This window comes from Rhea americana, unplaced genomic scaffold (assembly GCF_003343005.1).
Source record: "Rhea americana isolate MKP2758 unplaced genomic scaffold, rheAme1 scaffold_283, whole genome shotgun sequence".
Classification (NCBI taxonomy): domain Eukaryota; kingdom Metazoa; phylum Chordata; class Aves; order Rheiformes; family Rheidae; genus Rhea; species Rhea americana.
In genome coordinates, this window is record NW_028186405.1 from 101064 (window position 1) to 126238 (window position 25175).

Genomic DNA, 25175 nt, shown 5'->3' on the forward strand with positions numbered 1-25175 from the left:
TGAATATGTAAGTAAAGCAGCCTTCCGAATTGGGAGTGGGGGGTGTGGGTAGATAGTATGCTGTCAAGGTTAACAGCATACRTAACAGTATATTTACAGATGTGGTTGTAGAGAATGTGTCTAATTATGAAAATGGTTATATGTAGCAGTCAGAAGAATGTATTCTCTGAAATTTCTTATTTTCTAAGTTTTATATTTTTAACTATCTTGAACTTTGAAGGTATAAATGAATTTAGTGCCTTTAGTACTCAACATAAAGAATTTGTAAAGAGCCTTATTTATTTTTATTGTTATAAAAACATTATAATGTTTTTATATTTTGGCTTTTCAGAGTTACTTTGAGTACATTTAATAATCTGCTWACCCACAAAGATTATGTGTACACAAACAGGACCAAGCTCAGCTTTCCAAAGTCAGTGATACGAGTCTAGAAGCTGTGTAGCCRTGTTAGTTCCTATGCCTAAGCTAACATACCCTGATCGGGTAGATGATATGCAGTCTTTCCTGGAAAGATGAAAACTTGTCTGTGTTCAACATTAAATGAATTACATGTACGCAAGGGGTGTAATTCATCTCTATTTCAAGACACTGTGTTTATATCAAGGGCCCTGTAACTGAGTTAATAAATCCCGTTAAGCATCTGAGAATGTATGAAGCAAGCTTATGTCTGCCTAGAAAAGATACATGCTGAGTGGTAGGATCTGTTCACTTGAGCATGTTGTGACTTTTAGTTATGTACCCTGTGGACAGCAGTGGTGTGTGTTCGTGTGCTCAGGGTGCAGGTAAGGAGCTTGGGACTCCCTGTGCCCACTGCATGGATGTGCGCTTCATAGTCCTAGAGTTATTTCTGTTCTTTACACTCATTTAAAACAAAGATGAAGTATATTCTCTTGAATTTACACAGTTGGATTTTGTATCCTCTCGGTATGTAATTTCTATTGGTGTAAAAGGCAGAAGACATGCTATATTCCTGCCTTAAAAAAAAAAAGTTACTGTAAGAAAAAGTAGTAAYTTCATTGTTGTAAGAAAATAATAATAGCTGAATGGTATATGTGATATGTGTGATGAATGTGTATAACTAAAAAAACTTCAAAGTGTGCAGATATTTAAATGTTTTGAAAACACAAGGATTTTGAATTTTTATTTTAACTGTAAATCATTTTTTTTTCAATTTTTCCTGAGAGGTGGGAATGAGAAAATCAGTGTTTACTAATTTATAGTATAAATTTTRGAATTATTTGAATTGCTGACAAAATACGGGGATAGAAATAATATGGAGATAGAAATTATGTATAGCCCAGGACTAATGTTGAGATACCAAATTTTACTAAACTTAGGTCAGGGGGCAGAAAGCTGTGCTCAGTAAGGCAACCCTGTGGAAATCAGTGATGGGTCAAAAGTATAACTGACATAGATAGATTGCCTTGACATAGCTTGCCTTGATGTTGTTCAGAAATTTTGAGTGTTGTAGTGTTTGTTGTATAGCTTGCATATGGTAGTCATCTTCCACTGTCTTTCTGCTGAGAGAATCTCTCTAGCTTTTCCAGTCCCAGGAAGTGCTCTCTTTACAAGTGTACTTCTTCCATTAGCTTCCAACCTTAATGTTGTTCTACTATTCTGTGCTTTCATGAGGGAGAAGGTCTTGTATAATGGTGATCTAAGGCTAATAAATAGAAAACAAAGAGTTTAAAAACTAAGCCAAAGTGAAAATGAACTTTTACCACCTAAAATTTTAAGATCCTAAATCAAGGAAAGGGCAAGTGCAGAGAAGCAGTGCAAACAAAGTGGAAGGCAAGAAGCAGGGGGGTAGGGAAGAAGGAGAAAGGAGAGGAAGAAAGGAAAAGGTTAATTGTTTCACACATACATGTACTATACAATGTAGATGTGTGAGAAAAACTACTGTAAGGTGGTGCTGCAAAAATTGATGTGCACGTAAAGTCAAAATGGTTATAGAAAGGTGTCACATTTGAATGTAACAGGATTACATTCTTGTTAGTAACATTGCTCATGAATCAGGATGAAATTCAAAACAACAAACACCACTTTTACAATTTGGATTCCAATTAATAAGTCTGGAAGGGAAGGGAAAAATATTGTTATGAATGGTGAGAAGAGGGATAATTGGGGTGGGAAAACAAGAAAAGGAAAATGGGAAGAAAGGAAAACGGGAAATAGAATGTACAGAGTAGAATATCTGAAGTTCCTACTGTGTTTTTATGGAAGAAGTGTTATGTGTTGTTGACTAGTAGTAGACGTACTGTAAAACTGCTGTAGTATTACAGTTTTGGAAATAGCAAAGCAGATGGTGATGGACCTACTCTTCAAATTACCCTTATGTTTAGGAAGTGGATTTGATTTCAGGAGTCAAAAGTAGCAGAAATGCCATATGGTAGGTCAGCCATGTATATTACAGTAGTAAAGCTGATGTAAAACAAGAAGGAAACACCAGTAGTTGTAATATTAACAGGAAAGCTAGGAAAGTTAACGGAGAATAGCCTGTCCTGTTATCATGTAGATATTCTCTTTCATTTAGATAAGCCAGTTGCTGTTCATTGTCTTCAACTTTTGATTCCTCATAGCCAAACAAGGTAAAGTGTGGGGATGAATAACTGATCAAAGAGGTGAGCATTCTGATTYTCCGTAGAGAAAATACGCCATCTTTTCTTAGCACTGAAGTGCTTTTATTACATTTAAAACAATTTTAGAATGGAACACCAAGAGTCCTTCTGGAGTTGTATATTTAAACCTTACAACTAAATAACCTTTTGCAGTATCTTTGGGGTTTGGAGTTTGTTGTTGTCGTTGTTTTTGCTCTTTTGGTTGAAAAGGGCCTTATTGTTGATTTTTTTTCTTTTTTCTCTTAGGAATCTGTAATGGTGGGTCTGCATACATGTGGGGATCTTGCTCCAAATACACTGCGAATTTTTATTGCTAAGCCTGAAATCAAAGCAGTTTGCAGTGTAGGCTGCTGCTACCATCTGTTGTCAGAACAATATGAAAACCAAGAAGGTAATTCTTTTGTGCTTCTTGTGGCTTGCATGTTGAGAATATTGTACTTTTTAATTAATAACCACCTTGAGTCTGTTCCTTTCCAGTGGCTTATTTAGTACTGTTTTTAATTACATTACATGGGTCATTCACTCCTGGATGTTCTGTAGCTTTCCCATTATGCCAGTATTCCTAGTATCTTACTGAAATTACGGACATTAATGTGGAATGTTTTTGTGTGGTTACGAATACAGCTGTTTTTATTCATTACTTTGCTCGTAAAATGTGGAGGCTTTCTTGGTCAATATGTTTTCATCCTTTTGAAATAAATTGGAACAAATTTTGCTCTTGGCTTTTTGCATACAGCATTCATTTATGTTGAGTCGTACATGTATAACTATGAGCAAAATTAAGTCCTTTTAATTTAAATTACTACTGTAAAAAGGACTCATCTAAATGTTGTGTTCTGGGGCACTGCCATTTTAGAGCATTATGGAACAGTACATGYATAACAGATTCTTGGGGAGACAAGCTGAAAATTATTTGGGTATTCACACTACATGTAAGTTTTCCTTTAAATGTGGCTTTTTTCATTTTTTGGGGTGAAGGTTGATATCCTCAGTTGAGAAGTAAATTCTTTTCCTTTCTRTATAGCCTTCAAACGAAAAAGTTAAAGATTGTCTTTGTACAAATGGAATGAATGCGTACTGTAATACATGAAACTCATGGATTGTTATGTTTATTACAAAAACTCATCCTACTTCTGATGTCTAGTGTTTAGTATTCAACAGTGATTGCAACATTGTTGCCAACAAAAGTACTATGAGGAATTATAAAGGAAATTCGGTTTAAAATCACAAAAGCAGATTACATGGTGTTGAGGTCTATTAATTACTTTAAGACACTTCTACATCTGTAAAAGCTAGATAACCTAAGGAAAGCTTGAACGAATTTATTAAAGAATTTTTGCAATGATTGAGGAAAATAATGCAATATGTTAATGTTATGCTTACTGGACTTTATATTTAAACAAGAACATAAGAAATAACTTTCTAGGTCAGACCAATGTCCCTTCTAGCCTAGTATTCTGTGTTTGAGAGTGACAAAATGAGATATTACTTAAGGAAAACACAGGAGCCTGACCACTTTATTTAGTCCATTCTTCTTGTACACTCCCAACACAAAAAAWTCATTTATTAGGGGTGCACGAGGTACATAACAGGTTCATTCCTGCCTAGTCCTTCTGATATCTGCTCTAGTATTTTTCATCTCTGAAGTTGTCTAGTCCCTTTTATAACCAGGTGATGCTATCTGATTCCATAACCTCCTGTGGTGGAAAGTTCCCAAAACTTAACTTACTCCTTGTCTCTATTCATGCACTCATTATCAAGAATTATGATGGTTTTATCTTAATCGAATCAGTAAAGCAGAAAGCTTTTAGTTCCCATCTAAAACCTTTTCTGTAGATGCCCATTACATTGGCGCACCGTGGCCATTTCTGCATTTCTACACTTGCCTGTTTGAGTTCTTTCAGGACCCCTGGTTGAATGTCATTCTGTCATGATGACTTACTGAACCCTAATATTGTCTGTTTAGTTTAATGCTTCCTTCGTATCAACTTCATAGTGATAAAATAGTAAGAGAGAGATTTAAACTCAAAACTCTCTCAGCTCAAACTCTCTACTTCAACCTCCAAATACTGTATTTTCTACAAAGATACTCCCAAATATTTTCTATGCCATTTTCTGCTACTATTTCAAGTAGTATGCAGATTGTATTAGCATTCTCATTTCTATTTGGTTCATTTATTTTTAGTGCATAACACAGAACATTAATTAGCTGACTTTCCTGAGAAAACAAGTGTTAAATAATAGAACTGTCTGAATGACCAGCTGTCTAAGCATTAAAACCTGACCACCATATCAACCAAATTTGAGAAAGAGGTGAATTGGTTTATTTCAGCAATATTTCAGTTATTCTAGCACTTTGAAAGAAACTGCAGGCAGAACTCAGCTACTATTCTTTAACAATTGGCTGCTCAGTCAACTAAGGCAYAGCTTTGGATTGACCACAACACATGCTATCTTTTGCTTGTTGTGGTCTTCTTATGTTGCTCAGCATAGATCTGCAATGATTTTGAACATTTCTAAAGTGTATTATTTTCACTTTTCACAATACTTCAAATTATCAAAAAAATGGAAATATTGTTAAATATTTGCATTAGAGAAATAAAATTTGTAAAAATACAATAACTCTTTTTATGTGAAGCTTCTAAATCATGGTGAACTTTTCAGGCACTTTTAATCAACTTYGTGTGTCTTATGTGCTGAAATGTCTGATCATTTCTTGGTATCTCAAAGAAAATAGAACTTTCTGTTCTTGCTGTAGGATGATTACTTTTTTCCAGACCAGTGCATAAGACTTTTCTAAAGTGTTACTCAGATATCATCAGAGGATCAGATGTGATACCTATTGTAAGTTCAAAGAAACGAATGTAGATTCAAAGTGATAGGAGATACTGGAGTTTCTTAAATGTTTAGCTATGGAAATTAAGTCAAATTATCTTTTGGAATTTCTAGCTGCTTGATTTTTCTCAAAAAATCCTAGCTTGAAAGGTATAAATTACTCTTAATGAAAATAGTCTATGCAGAGTAAAATGAAATTACAGCATTCTTCTTTTGGAAAGAACACATAGGTAATTTCGGTGATACTCTGAAAAAAATGATCATTTTTTACTATTACTGTGAGGCTACGTAGTCTAAAATCTACAATGATGTTGTCACAGTTAACTGAAAAAATGATCTGTTTGTTACATGACTTTTTCATAAATGCACAGTGGAGGGGCAAGAGCACAAGTATCAAGAATACATGAGGGCTAAAATTTCTTCAGAGAGAGGGGAATAACAGGACTATTACTTGTGCCTACGTTTCCTGTACATGAATTTCAGACTGGCTAAGCATTGTAGGGGATCATTGACTCCATAATTAATCAGACGGTACAGATCTAACATTTCACTCTGTATAAGAAACAAATTATTTCTTCTTGCAGCTTTCTTAGGCAARTGAAGTTTGATACTACTTCTAAAATGGACCAAATCACAGAATCATCATGGGCTAATTTTAAGTTACAAGAGGCCGCTAGAAGTCATGTGATGGAGCTCCCTGCTCAAAGCAGGGCCAGCTAAGATCACATTGTTCAGGATTTTGTCCAACTGAGTTCTGAATATCTCCAAGGCTGGAGATTCAACGGCCTCTCTGGGAGACCCATTCCAATGTTTGACTAGCCTAGAAWTTTTTCCTTGCATCTATTTGGAATTTGCTGAATGGTTGCTGAAGACAGCTGTTAGATCCCTTGATGACCTTCTCTTCAGCCCTGTAATCTTCTTGGCCCACTGGACTTGCTGCAGTAAGTCAGTAGTATCTTGTGCTGAAGAGCTCAAAAATAGCACTCCAGATGCAGTTTCATGAGTGCTAAGAAGAGGGGAGTAATCTCTTGCCTTAAACTGCAGGCTACACTGTTGAGCCAGACAGTCCTGCCAGTTTTCTATCCACTTYATAGCCTGTCTGAAGCATATCTCACCAATTTGTCTGTAAAGATGCTATGGGAAAWCTTGCTGAAAGCCTTGCTAAAGTCACGGTAAGCTTCATCTACTGCATTTCCCCAGTCCATGGAGCCAGTCACAGAAAAGCAGTAAGATTGGTCAGTCCCTGGTAAATCCTTGCTAATTTTTCTCAATCCCTTGTTCTTCATATGCTTTGACATAGTTTTCAGGAAGAATTACTCCATAATCTTCTTGGTGACGGAGCTTAAATGGAAGTTTGATGTTTGCCTTTTGCCAGTCATTGGGGATGTCTTTTGATGGATGTGATCTTTTGAAGATGCTCGAGTGTGGCCTTCATGTGACACCAGCCAGTTCCCTTATCTTCTTGAAACTAATCCTATCTGGCCACATTTTGTRAGTTTGTGTATTTCCCATGGCATTTGTGGTCCCTGACCCAATTTTCCTCTACTGGAGCTAGCGCTTCACTCTCTCAGACTTTGCTGCAAGGCACAGTGAAACTGTAAGCTAATGTAGCCATCATCCTGAGAGTGCAGAGAACTGTGAAAGCCTTAAGTGGAGAGACTACTTAGAGTACTAGGATGCAGACTTTCAGATATTTCTCTGTTGGGGCAGGCAACAGAGACAACTGTGCATAATTTCCTGAAACACAGAAAGTCACTTAATTGGTTGAAATCAGTTCCATATGGAAGAGTTGCCTGCAGGGACATAGTTCCATTATAAAGCATTTTATTCTCATTTTAACTTGACTTAGTAGCTTTGAGGCTTCTCTATTTTAAAAATGTAATTGTTCTATTTTATATTTATATCATTCATATATATATGTGTGTGTGTGTGTGTGTGTGTGTGTATGATTTATATATTTTTTTCCCCAGTTTAAAAGCCTTTCTGTCATCTTGAGGTGCTTACTCTTAAGGAGAAAGTTGTTGGGTCCACTTAAAGGGCTGCCTACCTAGGTAACACATTTTCCCATCTTTCCTTCTTCTTCTTTTTTTTTTTTTTTCAAAATATAAATGCAGATGGCTGGTGTTGTAAGTCTAGTTGAAGCAGATGTGCAAGCCCACACAACAGCTGCTGTGGACTGGTGGTTGCCATAATTTTGAAATGGCTGGGATGTATGTTGCTAGGCAGTTACATTCGGTTTAATACAAAAGTTTATCTTCTTTGAGGCCGGTGAAAGATTACTTTCTCCCCTCATATTAACAGATTCACACATATTAATGGGATGAGAATTTATCTTTTTGATGACCATTGTAGCAATTATAAGTCTGAGGTAGTGAGCTGACAAAATGAAAACAGAATGTTATGCTGTTTTTGATGGCCTATTGAGTTGCCTTGATTAGTGCAAGTTTTTTTTTTTTTTTTTTTTTTTTTTGTTTCTAGGAGGAACTGACTGTAGGGAATAATTACTTATTTCTCTTACATTCTAAAAATAGTAAAGATGTTGTAAAATTGCATGATTCAGTTTGTCATCGGTCACACTACAGCACTTCTTTAGGAGTATTTCTGATGAAAGTAGGTGCCAATACTCACTATCTTGAATCTTGCAGTCAGTATGGGATGTCCTTCTAGTGTATAGAAATAAGCTAAATTTGTCTGGAAATACTGGTAATAAGAGTCCATCTCCAGTTATACTGGAAAGAATTTTCAGTTGTCAATCATGATCACGAAGGTCTTTAGTTTGATTTACTAGTAATTACAACAACGAAGTGGTGCTCTGTAATCTTGATTTTCTATAGAATTAAAAATAGTTGAAATCATGAATTTTAACATCTGTCTTTAAATTTTACTGCTGTTATCGTAAGTATTATCAAATACTAAATATCAGTTAATGAGTATTATTACAGCTCATGGAAAATTTGAAGTATTTAACTGGCTTTCTTTAAGGAGAATTGGCCATTTAAACAGAGATTCTTCTGTGGATAAAATGCTCTTAACCATTAATTGATTCCTTTGGGAGTTCTCTTCACTGTTACTATATCTGATAGTCAACTACTTCATAGTAGTAAGAATTTTATTAGAGACTTTTTACATAAACTTATTTACATAGTGAGCTATTATGGCAGTTTTTCTGGAGAATTTCAGTTCGCTAATGATTTTCAGGTTGAAATAAGCTCTGTTCAGCAGCTAATCTTAGGCTTTTTTGGAGCTAACTTATCCAACATGCAACTAGTTCATTTTTGAGGCAGCTGGACAATGATTATCCCTGGCACTGGAAAATGCGTGTAAGATTTTGGTACCACTTCTTAATATAGAACCTGTAGAATTTCAGAATTAACGAGGATAAATAATGGTCTCTTTGTTATGAGCCAGGTTTAACACTATTGAATACTGATTTACTACAATTCATTAATATTAGGGAAGGTTATTCAAGGGATGAAAAAGTTGAGTGACATGATTTCCATGTTATTTCTGTGATTGAAACATACTTGAATCAGATCTTTGACTAGTGTTAGCTGGCATTAATCCGCTGAGATAGTCCCAATTTTAAAACAAGCACTATACTTTCAGGTGTTAAATGTTCATGAGATGTTATATTAGAAACAATTTTAGATTCTYTCTAATGAGATTTACAAACTCTCTCATTAAGTTATGAGATTTACAAGATTCTAAAATGCTTGAAATAGATGACAGTTTTGACAAGTAATCTCTTTGTTTTCTTCACTACTACAGTTATTGAATATTTGTAATACTTTGTTTTGCTATCAAAATGCAAATTCATATGGTAATGAATTACCTTGGTTTCACACTATCTGCTACATCTGTAAGTCATTACTTACACTCTTATTACTTCATTACTTATATTACATTCTCAGGTCTTTTTTGACAGGTGTGGCAGACTGTATGAAAGAAGGCTAAGTCATTATTATATAAAACAATGTGTTGATAACAGAGTAGAGATACAGAGTAAACATACARCCTGTATAAATGTAGACTTCAGCATCCATAACAGAGACATAAAAATCACAGAATCTGCTCACATCAAAGGTTCCTGTAATCCAGTATCCTGTCTTCAGTAGGGGACAATAGCAGATGCCTAAAGAAGAGTATAAAATGAAAGGTAGTATGTAGCAATACCATCTTTGCCCCATTTTTTTATACAGTTTCCACTGTATTTCACTCCTTTAGTGACAGTGACTGATACTTATAAGTCTTACAATGCATTTTTGCACACCTTTGTAGCATAATAACAATATAAAAATACAATTGTAAATGTTCTGATTCTTCAGTCTACACAGCATATAAGCAGGCTGCTCAATTTGTAGTATTTAAATAACTTCAGTAGAGCTCCTTTTAAGCATAGTACTATGCATTCAATATTGTTATTTCAGTAGCTTAGTAAGAAAAATCTGATGTACATGGCCTTTGAGTGATAATTCGAACTTGCATGTTACAGGGCTTGTCATGCAGAAGACTCCTGATACATTGTAATAATAATACACTAATAATATCCACTAATGATATAATATATTATATCCACTCCTAAAGATCTTTCTTAGACATATCTCATGTTTGTTATTGAAAATCCTTTTCTGCTAAGATAARTCATAAATTTTCCAACTAACAACCAGGATGAGGAAAAGTTGAATTAGGAGGTATAATTTATAGTTCTTTTAATGTTACTGATTACTTTAGAAGTTATATAAAGATGGCTACATATTATCTCTACATATATATTATAGCTCTGTCTCCTACTTTGCAAATGGGATGGCTGATTTAGGGTATAAATTCTTTTACTTTCTCAAATTTATATCACACCTTGCTAACTGAGTGCTGTGAGAGATGTCTGGTATTATGAAAGGGTGGTAATTGGCTTCAGTGGGAATTTTCTCTAAATAAAAAAGGTAGACAAGTCTTCCCCAGTGTTGAAATTCATCTCCCTTAGGTTTATTAGAAGCAACTGCAGCATAATCCATTGTCTAGTTGGAAATAATAATATATAAATGCTTTGCAACGTACATTTTTATAGTTAAGAAAATTGGGAAAAATGTTTAATTACAGTATGAAGACCTTACGGAAAAATACTTTCTCTAGGTTGTACACTTTTAGGGCATTTTATGGGTTTTKTATCCTATAATTCAATTCCATTTTTGCACCTGAGAGATTTTATAAATTTACTGTATTTATGGAAAAAGATTTTTTTTTCAAGAGAGTTTAACTTAAAAATTAGTTCATCTTCCTTTCCAGTTAATATGATAGTAATTGCAATTTGGCAAAAAAAATTGTCATGGTATGAAGTTGGTGTCCCTTTTATTTTGTGTAAGTGTGTTTATATTTTAATGAAAATCTATGGATTTTATTGTCATTTTGAAATGGTTTTGTAAATGGCAGGCCTTCGTTTTTAATAYTATGTTTGCAGTTTACTGCAAATATAATTTTATTTGCAGTTACTAGTAAAACTAGTTGTTTTACTAGTAAATATTTTGTGGTTTGTGCCTTTAGAAAGCGACTGTTGTCTATTGAAACTTCATACAAGTAAATATAGTTTAATATATTCAAATCAAAATCAATTTCTGTAGGTATTACTTACTCATTAGGTGTTCAAGATGGAGTTACAGTGCACTTCCTAGAATTAGGTTACAGTTCTAATAAATGATATTTTAATATAATACTAGCAAAGAATTTGTTCTGATCTCCTGTCACATGTATTAACCACATCTTTTATGGCAGCTCTTGGGTTTGTTGACAGTACAGGAATGAACTCTCTTTTCTTCTGGAAGATCAAACAACTTCTTCRCTGAGCTACTTTCAGAATCTGAGCTCATCAGCTCCATCCTCACTCTGCTTCTTTTATTTGTCTAGATTTTAGCTTATTTAAAGTATTTCCAAGTCATACAAACTCCAGAAAAATGATATTCCTCCCTACCTTAATGTGGTCCCTGTTGAAATGACTATAACAACGTAAAACTATAACATTTTTTCAACTTTCGCTTGCTGTTTTCTTTCAAAATTTCCTTTTAATTTTCAGTTATATATCTCTATTAATCATATGTTACTGTGTTCACAGTACTAGATACAAAAAGAATCTGATTATTAAAGCAAAACAAAGGAGAGCAAAAAATTAGAGGAAGAGGAATGGAAACCAATGCCATGTACAGTTTTCAAATGATCTCTGCTTTTATTTTCTTTAAACATACACTTCTAGGCGTGCTGGCTACACTCCTTTGAAGAAAAAAGGCTCTTGTTACCCAGAAGAAAATCCTCCCAGGGCTTTTTAGATCACAGCTTTTTATACAGATAGTGGTGCAATTTGACCATTTATCATAGATTCATAAGGATACATTGATTTTCTAACAACTTCAAATCCTAAAATAGTGATGATAGTAGAGGATAATTAGGAATGAGGAATAAGGGATAATTGAGCAACATCTATTGTGGCTGTTACTATGTCAGGAACCATGCAAGCAAGGACAGGATTCCTGCAGTTGTTACCTCCCAGGTATTGCTCTTTGAATTAAATAGCTGATGAGCGAATCTTTGTGCCAGCCTTGTGGAATCAACTGTGTACAGATTTTAGTTGCTGTGTCATGGTACCTTTCTCTGTCTTTGGCGAGAATCCCAAAACAATGYTGGCCATTTAAGTGTAGTGATTAATACAGAGATTTTTCAATGTGCTTGGCAGTCCTTGAGTAATTTTCTCACAGTGACAGCTGTGTCTCATCTTCAGTTGATTGTACTTTTTCTGGAGSCTTGGCACTTCTTTTATTTTTGTCTTGAATACCTAGAAGCTTCCTAGAAGTAGTTAGAAATGGAGCCTTCACATATTCTTGCCTTTCTTTTAGTTTCATCTGTTTTTCTTTTTCTTTCATGATTGCAGAAGAAGACAAGAGACACTCAAGTGCGTTGGATGTGGAGTACAAAAAYGCAGTTGAAGTGCAAACAAAGTTAATTAATAAGTATCTGAGCTCTAGGTTCCATGTGCTTGAAACTGAGAAAATGAAAGAAAAAAAAAAACTTTTAAAAACAGTTCTATGGATCAGTGGGAATAAAGTGTCTTAAATACGTTATATACTGTCACAGAGATGCAAATTGGAGAATTATACTTCATACTGTAAAAATATTAGTAAGTTGAGGACAAGGATTGTGAGAGTGAACAAAGGTAGGACAGTTAGACTTCAGAAAGAAATTGACTGAAATAAATGTTAATATMAAAATAATAATGATTGAGTAGGAGGTGTGACTCTAAATGTAATATAAAAGATAAGAAAATGTAAAAATGGATTTAGGGGTTTTTTTTAGGAGTACTTTTTCTACATTAACTGATTACCTTGCTACATGCAGTATTTTGCAAGAACTGGTGCTGGTCACACTTCATAAATAGATGTATTATAGATGGTTTTATCCAGTGAAGTTTTTAGATAGTAAGAGACAAAGATGTATTTAAGCATTTAGAGCTGAATAGATTATACTGCAGTGTTAATTCACTGAACTCTATTACTAGCAACTACAGAAAATACACAGATTATTTTTAAAAGATGGATATTAAAATAAGTATTGAAAATGATGAAGGGTGAAATCCAATACAGAAACTGATTTCAGTCTTCATATTTTTAAGGGGACTATGTGACTAAAAGCTATTTTGTGAGTGGTTTCATACAATTCTAGCTGTGGTTTTGCAATTGGCATGACAGTGCTAAATCACAGTTCTGTTTCTTTTGAAGTTATGTTCTCATGCTGAAACACTTTAAGAAATTGGTGTTTCACAACACATCAGGAACAAATTGTCTAAGTAAAGATAAAGTTTAGAAATGAAATAAAAAATGGTTGTTTTTCTAAAGAAGATACAATTCTGAAACAAAACAATGCTGAGTGGGAACTTCAGTCTGTAGAGACAGGGTATTTCTGCCTTCTTTTTATGACATTCTGTTTACAAACTGATGGACTTCATCAYTAGAAAATAAGTCTCATCTGTTGTAGTTACGCATATATTAGAAGATCTTAAAATCTTAAAAATAGAAAGCTAACAGACATTTCATGAAAACCAGAATCCTCTATTTTATAGTACTTTGCCAAATACCATAACTTATGTTACTTGTCACTAAAGAGCAGAGGAGGAGAATCAGTGTTTCAGAGCAGACATTATAATAATCTGTACAGTACCAGAAATTGAAACAAAATCCTGATTTGTCTTTCATAAATCATTCACTGACCATTGAGACAGGCATTGTTTTGTGACAAAATACAGGATGTTTCTGCYGGGATGGTTTTAACACAGTGTTCAATAAACTATGTAGATAAAAATACCATAAAAATCATTTTACATCAGGGGATGACATTAAYGTGGTAATGAAGGATTCTCTTCCAGAAGGTTTATCAGAAAACATACAAATTAACTGTTACATTGGGAATTTGGAACAGCTGGGAAGTGCAAGAAAGTAAACACGATGGAAAGCCCTCAGATAAATGCAAACACGTTTTCATAAATTTTAACAAAAAAAAGAGAAAGCAGGATACTACAGGACCCCATGAAAACCTGGTTAAGCTTATTTGTATGGTGACATAAAATCTATTGGTCCTGATGTTTTATAGAGATTATATCCTGCAAAGCTGCGCTAAGTGTTTTAAATTTTAGCACACTAAGAAATGGTATTTTGCTTAGAGCCAAAGATCTATATAGGGTCTACTGTAAAAGCAGAGAAGCTTGGCCCTTTCTCTCAGACCTTTATGGGAACTACTGTGCACATACAGAAGAATTAATCAGTAAAATCCTTTATTTTTTTTGTACTGCCAAATATTTATAACTACCATAAAAGGTTTATAAATAAAGACATTGAAAGTTCTGTGCTTTGGAAATCTTGTTTCCTAGCTACGCTTACTTGTGGTATTAGTCAAACAACAGTTTTAGTAAGTTTGTGTTAAACACTACTGACCAAATAGGAGTATTAATAGATCTATGAATAGGATGAAAACAACAGCAAGGTGTGCCTGAAGCATTTCTCTGCATCAAGACAGAAATAAATCATGATGCAAGAAGTTGTAGTTGATCTAATTTTAAAAAATACAACACTGATTACTACTATTGTAGTATTACAAAAAWTATACAAAATGGTTGAGGTCCAATTTGTCTAACAAAACTTATCAGCAATTTATAAAGGATCAGAAAATGAAGTCTAAATAATCAGTCTAGCAATCAGGACAGAGAATAATGTATGACTTCTAAGACTGAATTAACAGATTAGAATTTAATTCTGATAATATTAAAATACATTGCTAATCTTGGGTTCTCAGAAGAAATGGAAAGAGGAAATCTGACATACTTTATGGAAAATTTAGTATAACTGCTTTTTTTCTTCTTGATCAGTTGATAATAAAATATGAAACTTTATATTTACTTGTATTTGAAATGTGCTACCAATAGAGACCTGAGACTTTGTGTTCCCCTCTGACAGACAGTGTGGAATGAAAAATTCATTTAATATTTGTCGATTGTGGCAGGCACCTGGATATGTTTGCATTTGTTTCCAAAAATGTTTAATCTCCTCTGCAGAATTTCAAGTATGTTATAAACCGTAGTCAAGATAGTTTCTGCATGTAGTATATTCTCTTCAAAAYCGATTGCGTTTATGCCTGTTAGAGGAGTGTGAGAAATCAACTACTGAAGTGTTAATCTTGAGAAATCCTCCTGATCACAAGAAGATTTAGTTAATCCAATGAGAGATTGCTTAAAATACATTGATATTGAAAGGGATTCTCTCACTGACATTTTAAGATCTATAGAGTTTCTGCGTTTTTCAGAAGACAGGAAAAAATGTATAATGGAAGAAAGTAGTGAAAATTTGGAAAGTTCCTATTAAAATACTCTTTTGGGCAGGAAGTTGTTATGGCTATTGGAAAAATATTCTTTGCTATCAGAAAAGAATTATATGGACAGGATTAGTTTGTTCAAATATATACCTACCAACAGCTCTTTCATGAAACTATGAATATTACTGAACTCAGGCAGATAGAAATAATAGGAATTTTGCTCTGTGACAGTTGGCTGGAATTGATTTTTTTTTTTCTGCTTTAGTCAGCATTATATGATTCTCTGTAGTCTGTGCTTTGACTTACTGGGCCACATGTTACTGGGCAATTTTGATGAGTGTATTTCCTTGCTCCTATCAGATGTATCCAATTTCTGGGGACAGTGAAAAATAACAGCAAGTATGTTTAAACTAGCTCAATCAGGGTTTTCTTTGTATAGGTCTCCAATGAACCATCCTGTTCCACAAAGCTGAATTAGGATACAACAAATATTGTTGATGATGCTACTTTAATTCTATCATTTTTAATYCGTTCTCTTTCTCTTCAGATGATTCACATTAAAATTATATTGTGGTTTATAAAAATTTTGTAAATTTGAACATAACCGAACTGGGTTCTTCTTTTGGTTTGATCTGTGTTTTTTTTTTTTTGTTGTTGTTGGTTTTTTCCAGTATTTTATTTTTGTGCAATATTTGCAGCCAATCCTTTTATTAAGTGAGTGATAATTTCTGGGAAGAGGTTAGTTTAGAGGTTAGTAGGTTCTAGGAATATACTGCAGTACAATTTCAGTTCAGTTCATCGAATGATTATCTAGAATTACATCTTTTTAACTTTCCTGAAGAGGAGAATTCTGAGTGATTGGATCCTTTATGTTGAGTTATAACATGATTTCTTATTTGCTTAATGCACCATAGATGACTCAGCTGCTTGCTGTGAAATCTTCCATAGAATACCCATACTTAAAACGTTGCTTGAATGTTAGAACACTTGCTGTGCTACTAATTGGGGTTCTTTTAGAGATTGAGTCATGCCATAATTACATATTTTATAAAGATCATTTGGCAATAAATATTAAAAAGAATCAAAACTATTGAAATAACAATAAGGAATATATTTTCAAGTGGCCTAAACTACATTACCCAGCTTTAATTGCAATTTTGCAGGGAAAAATGATGTCAGATACAAGCACAATACGGTAATTTGTGAGCTATGCAATATTAAGTGTGTCTTAGCATACTGGCACTATAAGCATTTCCATGTTTTTAAAATTTAGCTGCTAAATGTATAAATTTAATAACAATATATTTATCTTACAAATGTTTTTTAATCAGCACTTTGCTTGACAATGCACAGGATATGGAAGAATAAACAAAACTCAGAGAAGGCTGTATAGTAGATTTGTAGGCAAGCTTGGGAGATGCACAACAAATTTAACAAATTTTTTCTCCAGCTTTAAAGTTTTAATAATTTAAATGAATGAATAATTTAATAATTTAAATTAAGATAGTGCTTTGATTATCTTTTTTAAAGATGTCATAAATGCTTCAGATTTAGGCATGGGTAAAGTGCACGATTATTGAGATTATAGCTCAGTGGGTAGCAATTTTATCATGAATGGGTGATGGATTTGCTTAGTGAGGAGGGTGCAGATTAGAAGGGAAGACTTAAAAAGATAGATGATTTCAGCTTTTGAACTGAGTTTGCTGAGTTTTGTTTTAAAATATTTAAAAATATATATTAGGCATGTTAATGCAAAYTGTATAATAGGAGCCATGGCAATCRTTGTTTGCTTTGCAGAAAATATATTTAATAACATCTTATTATGATCAGATTTTTACCCCATATATTCAGTAATTAGACTTGAAGTAGACTAATGCTTTTTATCTTCTCATGATACTCTTATGAATTCCTTACAGTCCTAGTGAGTTGAAGCCAGTTGCAATATATTTTGTCAAAGTTCATCTTAACATCTGAAAGAACTTCCCTTTTTTTTATTTTAATTATCTAGAATTAACCTCATACTCTTAAACCATGGTCCTCAAACCAATATTCTTATTGTCTCTAAGACCCTCTGAAATTTTGCAGGGCCAGAAAGATAGCAAAGTGTGAGGTTGCCTGCAGATTCTACTTACGTGATTTTATCCCAGACTTTTCATAAATTTGACAAGTGGTATTTCTGCTGTCACTTTTTTTTAACCCTATTACATTGATTTATCTTTAAATATGCCTGAGTCATCTTTCTATGCTAAGAAGCCATGATCCTATACAATATTTTTTTAAAGAAAGTAGTAATTATTCAGTGCTCTAAACAATCGACAGATACGCTAATGTTATTCAAAATATTGTAGATGTCATTGCACATTAGCATTATTGTTATCTATTAAGAGTTTTGTTGTTATTCAAAATATTAATGAGACTGAAAGAAACTGAAACACAGATTGTGATGCAAATGCTTTTCTGTTTTGGAAAAACAGCAAGAGCCTTTGCAGCTGTTCATTTCTGGAAAACAAACATGCTGTCTACCGGAAAAGCACAGACCTTCAGTACTGGAATAAACAAATAGACATTTTTCTGTCTGATGTTTAAAAGTTGTTTATGATAGAAGAATCTAACAAGAAGTGATACAGAAATCTTGCTACTTGCTGCCTGGCTTGCGTCTTGTGTGTCATGTTATGGCATTGGGTGCCACGGTTAATTGCAAACTCTTTTGTTGTCCCTTACYAACTTTTTTGGTTGATTTTTCGTAAAATTCACTTGGTTAGAATAGTTTTGGAAAGTGAAATTATGAGAAATTGTGCATAAACCAAAAACATCTGTTATGGAGAAAATACCTTTTTGTAACTTTAATATGCTCTCTGTTATTGGACTAGGAAAGCAGTTAAACTTTTCTGCTTATATTTTAACTACTGTGTCTTCTACGCAGTATATCRATTACTCTGTAAATAAAAGAAAAAGAGCTCATGAAAGTTAGACCTATTATTTTTTTCCATTTTGCAGATTGCACAGAGGAAGTGTGGGGATTTCCCATGTGTCAGTACTTGAAGGATGAGGGCTGGTGCTGTGGTCGCAATGCTAGAATGTCAGCATGCTTGGTATGACTCCCTTTTCTTTTTCCTACTGAGAGCTTTATCCAGATGTTACAGAATTCATTGTTTTTGGCTTCTAATCCTAAAGCTATGACTTAAATCCAAGACTCTACAGAAATAACATCATTAATGTTGTAAGCATGATAAATTATAACTAAGAAAAAATAGTATTGATTCTCCAGCCTTATATATTTTAAAGTTGCTGAAGGCATGAAAAAATGAGTATTGACAGAAATGTATTTTAAGAGTGGACAGAATGGCCAAACCTTTATTGAAACTTAAACAAGGTAACTCCTCAGGGTGATAGTTCCTGGCCAAGGACTTAGAGGGAACAAGGTAATTGTTGAAGGATTGCAATCAGTGACTCCCCTAATACTTTTATGATTCATAATATTGAATATTTYGACAGTTTAAGACCAAAAAAACCCTGCCTATTTAAAAAACTGGAGGAACACTAAAAGCTGTGCAGCTTAATAGCCTGGAAACATCTTTTTAACATTGCATCAAGAGATGAAATGCTTTTTAAGACCCAACCTCATTCAGGACGGGATGATGAACTGGTGTCTAATTTGAAAGAACAAATACATATCAAGAATGTTAACCATTATTTAGGTTGGAAAACCAAGATCCTTTCCCTCTGTGGATTTCTATTTTCTAGTATCAAGATGAATCACAACAGGTTCTGGCTGGCCTCGGCTGCAAGCTTTGCGCTTCCCTAATAGAGAACCCAATCTGTGTAGGCAAGAGACCCAGTATGGACTAAAGTGTCAAAGTTGTATAAACTTAAGCTAACATGATAACATTGAATGCTATCAGAAGGAAGTATGTTAGGGCAATTATTTTGTGTCTTACAAGAGTTAAGTGCATTTTCCTTGACAAGGTACAAGAAAAATTTTGTTTTATCACAAAAAAAGCTTTCTGAAAGGGACTTGCCTTTTTTTTTCCCTTGTCAATATCATGCAATAACCTGTTCTTGCTCACCTGACACCTTAGCTACTTCTTTTCCCATTCCCTTTCTTTTTGAAGGGAAAAGTGTAGGCTGTCTTTCAGCAAAGGTTGAAAGAGAAATTTTATCTATAAATGACCACCAATAGATGGTACTGATCATACCTTACATATCCATTTTAGATTTCACAGAAATTACAGAAATTTCACAGTTAAATACATTCTTCTTGATAAATCTTTTTTTAAACATTCACAAAAGGCAAAAAGATTTCCTATGTCACTAGCTACTCTGCTATTATTGTGTTTGATATTCTCTTTATGCATTTCTTATGACTAGCATTTTCCTCACCTCTGCTAGGTACAAGTAAAGGGAGACAACGCAGTACAGCTAGGCGCTATTCTTCCTATGGTGAAAGGCTAGCTAGGGGAATCTGCTGAACAATGATGATGTACTCATCATTATTACATACATTTGTTCAAATTATCTGAAATGCCAAGGACCAAAGGGTCTGGATGAAGTATCAGACCCTTCCAGAACATATTAGAACCCATATCCATCTTCTTAGCAGTTGTAAATATATGCTGGTGTAGTAGTTATAGTTTAAACGGATTAAGTCAAATCTTGTAACTCAGCTAAARTCATGAACAGAGTTACTGCAACTGAACTGTGTTTGAAGAATAGTTTGAAATGTAAGAGTAGTACTAAAACTAAGGGAAGGAAAAGAGGAAGGTGATTCAGAGACAAGCAGCCCTATTTATCTAATTTTATATTATCTAATTTGCTGTACTGCTAGATAATTTGATGAATTTTTATCTTCATTTTTACTATGATGTTTAATATTCAGTTGAAATTTCTATAGGTACAGTCTCTTTCCAAAGAGAAAGAGATGGAAAAATCATCCAATTTTTGTAGTTCTCTAATATTTGCAATTCTTTGTCACTATGAATCATATATCAGGCTTTATGGTGTGAAGACTGTATTGTGAAAGATAATACACATCCTTTAACTGCAATCCCAATGTATTTATTTTATTTAGCTTTATGTAAGTGAAATTCAGCTTAGGTGTATGCTAGGAACAAAAAACATCTTAAGACATTATACATTGAACTTATTTTTACTTTAATGTAGTTGAAAACACAAAGTGAATTGCTTATATTTCTGTGGGATCAGACTCAAGAAAAACGCATTTCTTCTTAACACTTCCACAGAAAGTAATTCTCTTAAATTTTCTTAGAATTCTAAGAAAAAGAAACAAATTTTTCTTACACCTATTACAAATCAGTTGATTGTAATTGCTTCTCCTATAAATAAAACAAAATAACAGAAGTGAGTCCCTAAAGGTATCAACACTTAAAATGTGCAAGCTCATGTTATGTCACACCATTAATCTTTCAAAATGTCATATCTTTTGACTTTTATACAATGTGTTTCTAAAATTTTCTAATAAAGAATAAACATATCAGCAATTTAATTCCTTCATTCCTAAAGGCTTTGGAGAGAGTTGCAGTTGGCCAAATGGTAAGTAATGTTGTTTATTTTAACCCTTCAAGTTATTTTCTGTTTTTCTCCTTTGTGTGGTATTAGCCCATGACCTTTCATTGAACTTGAGAATTTCTGGAATTCAAAGCAGTAGTATAGGGTACATCAAATCCTGATAGATATCGTATGTCATCATGAAATTGCATTTTTATTGCGCTAACTATACTTAGTGAATCTTAGTTTTTTTGACAATTAAGAATGAAAAAAACACAGCTTTCTATGTAATTCAACAATCTTAGTGTGAATGATCTACTTCTGTATATTCAGATGCTATTTATGTTCTACACAAATAGAAATGTACACTTGAAAATTTTAAGACACTGAACTGCTCTTCCTAACTTCTTTGCGTAGGCTTTAACCAAATACGTACATTCAGTCCACATGTCTTTCTGATATCCCTGATTCGAATCACTCTAAGTTGATAGAGTCAATGTCAACTAATGTAAAAATAGAAATTGTTATTACAAAGCTTGCTTCTGAAGAAACACCATCATTCTCAATTTTATCTCTCTATATTTTTTGCTGTGAATGCCTAACATTATTTTTTTGCAAGTTATCCTTTCTAAATGGTGTACACCAACTGTGCAAATACTTAAAAGGTAGGATTGAGAGACCTTTTCTTCCCATATGTTAAGCCCACTGACCCCAGTAGTCTTTCACTGTAGAAATTTTGCCATGATGTTTTTAACTAGCATTAACTTCTTTTTATGCAAGCAGATCTGTATTATTCTTACGAGCATAGCACTTTATGCATGGTTCAGACTATACTGAATGATGATTCAACTAGGTAGTTAGTTCTTTATCTTTAAAAGAGATTCAGATATTTACATTGTTACATTTTAGATATTAGAATATGGATCCATGCTTTCTTCTGTTCTTTTTCCATCTGCCAACCTTTYACCTTTGAACTTTTACTTCAGTTAGTGTTTGTTATTTCCTCACAGTCATGGTTGTATTGACAAAAAAAAGGAATTTTGATGCAAGCACTTTAGTAAATTCTCCTCTTTTTAGGGCTGTTATATCTGATTTGAGARAATATAAGCCACTAATTAGTTAAGGAAGTCAATACTGGTTTTGTTAACTGTGATCTTAATTTCATTGCCAACTTTTAATCCTTTCTGTTGTTTTTGCAGCTGCCTACAGAATCATTGTTTTATCGAGCTGTTCTTCAGGTTRTTGTAGAAGAAATCTATGGTGTTACCAAAAGGTAGGAAAGCTCTGAAATCACAGACGCTAACCTAATCTGATTTTTGACCGCCTCTACTCAGAAGAGAAATAATTTCTTAAARGAGGAACAGTGTCAGAAACAGTGTCATCAGACTATACATATGGTTATTAAAATGCAGTATGTACTTGTTCATTCTGAATCCACGTCACAAATCTGTTGTCCWCCCTTTAGCCAGAGCTGCGAGTCTTCCTCATTACTGGATGCATGGAGAAAACATACGTTCCCTAGAGAACTAATGATAATTCACTAAAAGGGGTATACAGTCCTAGCCTATCCTGTTTTGCAGAAGTTCGGGCACCTTTTAATACTGCAGAAGGCAAAAGGACATACTCATTTTTACTGAGAAAAGTCACTGAAAGCCCAAAGGCTATTATGGCTGTAAAGGGCTACTCACTGCCTGTGTCTATGTTAGCAAGTACTGTGCCCTGGTAGGACAGGAGTGAAACAGTGTTGAGGACACCCTGACATCCATACTATACTCTTCTGGAGGATTAGTTTGGTCAAAGATCATACTCTTGAAAGAAGAAATTCTTGTTTTGTTTATTTGACAATTACCTAGAAGATATAACGTGAAACCGCAATTACTAAATTGTATAAAACTTGAGACAGATGACAGTGTGTTTTATTTGTTAAAGGAAGTCTAATTTGGAAGAAGTAATTAAGACTATACTTTTGAAATAAAGGCAGTAAAGGCTTACTTTCAAGCCCTCTAATGTGAGCTGTCACCAGTTACAGTTGAAYTGCGATAGCAATTGATTGCAGTTAAACAGCTTTATTGTTCTGAAGCCTTGTGAGATTGTTTTGCATTTCTTGAGGTATCAAGTACCAGTCTGAATAACATGTCAGAAACACATAAAAAACAATTAAGAGAATGAACTGTAAGAGCTTGACTCTTTAAGAATCCATTCTCTTTTTTAAACTACTTATATACAGCATAAATCTGGTAAATCTAGTAATCTAATAAATCTAGTACATGTACTTTAGAGCTTTGTTCCTCTTCCTTCTGATCGGTAGCACAGGTGCATGTCTTTCAAAGAATATTTTAAAAAGAGCATGATGTTTACTGATTTTCTGGCTGCCTTAGCTCAAATGTTTAAACGTATCAGGATATTCAGTTTTRCTATGAAAATTCTTTTTTCTTTAAAAATAAGTTGTGACTGATAGTTCTCAATGAGTGGGGATCCCTAGCAGCTAAAAAGCATTAAAACAGCAACTGAGAGAAGTCTGTGTGCTGACCTCAGTAGATGTAATCCTTCTGATTCTTAAATAATGGGAAGAGTGTTCATTAAGAATTAAGAGGGGAAAATTTTTAAAAGAAGATATTGCTATCTAGCATTTCATGAGAAAATATTTTTCTTGTTAAGAAATTAGACTGCATACCCATGAATGCCTGCTGTAGCTGAAAACTCCTACGCTGCAAAGCTGGAAGAGGAGTTACATTAGGAGACAGTCAAGAAAGTGAATTCAGACTAACAAACACTTTGCATGTAATTTCTCCAATGTATTCTGAAGAGACCAGAGAAGAGGTCAAATGTAAGTGACCTATTAGGGTTACATCTCCCTATATGGTTTTAAGTTTTTGTGCATTATTGTAGCACTTTGCCTGAAACTACCAGCGTTTTTAGCTGGCTTCAAAAGCAGGCCACTAAATTATAAACAGGGAAGGTTCTAACATCACCTAGTGAAATAACAAGTTTGCTATCCATAAAGGAGATTTAAAAAACAAGGTACCAGGTTACAGTGAAATTTTACTCCAACTTAGCATTTGCTTGGTCCACTGGTTCATAGTAAGTAAAATATAGTAAATTGTTTTAATTAAATTATTATTTATAAATTAATTATATTACAATTAACTGTAGATTATACCATATAGTTTATATTATATTATTAACCATATGTTGTATAATTTATAATATAAAATGATTCTATTAAAAAGTATTACAGTAAATTATAGAAGTATTATAGAAAGAAATATCAGTCAGTGAAAATAATTTTGTTATTCATACAAAGAAATAAAAATCTTGGGAGAAACAAATGTTTTCAACTCAATTTTAGGTAAAATAATAACTACACTACAACTCATACAGCTGTACAGTTGATGTATTTCAAAACTTTCTTGAGTATTAGCTAGCTTGTTTCATTTTAAGATAAGAATGGAAAAAGGAAAATTTGTTACTATCCTAACAGTAGTAGGTGCCCCATGGATTTATTTTGCCCCAAATTAACAATATATACATTTTTGTAGTTGGAAGTATAAAAGTATGCATCTCAATGCTATATTTGCAGTGATCGACATGTTGGAAAAATTTTCTCCAAGTCATCCTCCTTCTTAGACTATGTAAGAAAGTCTTTGAAAAAACTGGAACTAGATGATTCAAAGGTGAGTAACTAAATAGAGTGCATGTAAATTTTTGCATGCATGTAAATTCTTAATGTCAGCACCACAGTGCTATTACATATGTCTGAACTAATGAGTTATTTTAATTTGTATATTCCTGTATAAATATAAAATACTTTTTTAATATTAATAGAGCCAATCCATATTTTATTTTTATGTATTGAAAATATCAAAACTATTGTTTCATTTTGTAATAAATTGACTTTCACTTATAACATCTTTAAAAGATACTGTTTTAAAATTACAGTACTCTGATGACTTTATATCATATCAATCCTTTTTTATGTATGGTGTTCAAGACAAGAATTTTTGAAAGACTTTACTTTATCTGTGAAGTTAGTCCTACAAGTCTCCTTTGAGAAAAAAAAAAGAATCACTACATAGTCAGTTTTACACCTGCAGTCACTTAGAGTTAAATGCTGCTTTTCTAACATAYTGAGTCAAGAATGCACGAAGAATTCCTTACCTATGCTGATACAGTACATGCTCATAAAAGTAACTGTTGCATCCTTTTAAATCCAGCTGAAATACTGTCCAGTGCAAACGTGTTGCTATTTTTGTGTTTAAAGAAATTCGAAAAATGAATAAGGAATCACATAGTAAATGCTTTGACCCCTCTTTATTTTCTTTTTTTCTTCAGCAATATTTTCTTGATCTCTTGTTTGGAGGTCTTTTTGAAACTGAA

At 33.5% G+C, this 25175-nt stretch overlaps 1 protein-coding gene across 5 annotated transcripts in view; it reads left to right on the plus strand.

Annotated features, from left to right (window-relative positions):
* METTL25 (methyltransferase like 25) overlaps positions 1-25175 on the plus strand; it is a 59198-nt gene that overhangs the window by 18713 nt on the left and 15310 nt on the right. For 4 of the 5 annotated variants that reach the window (XM_085308811.1, XM_085308815.1, XM_085308813.1 and 1 more), the window contains 5 exons: positions 2865-3009; positions 18291-18385; positions 20814-20843; positions 21998-22071; positions 24379-24472. In XM_085308811.1, the coding sequence (XP_085164937.1) occupies positions 2865-3009; positions 18291-18385; positions 20814-20843; positions 21998-22071; positions 24379-24472 (438 nt within the window). The remainder of the gene's footprint in view (positions 1-2864; positions 3010-18290; positions 18386-20813; positions 20844-21997; positions 22072-24378; positions 24473-25175) is intronic. The other variant, XM_085308812.1, reaches the window with a different exon arrangement.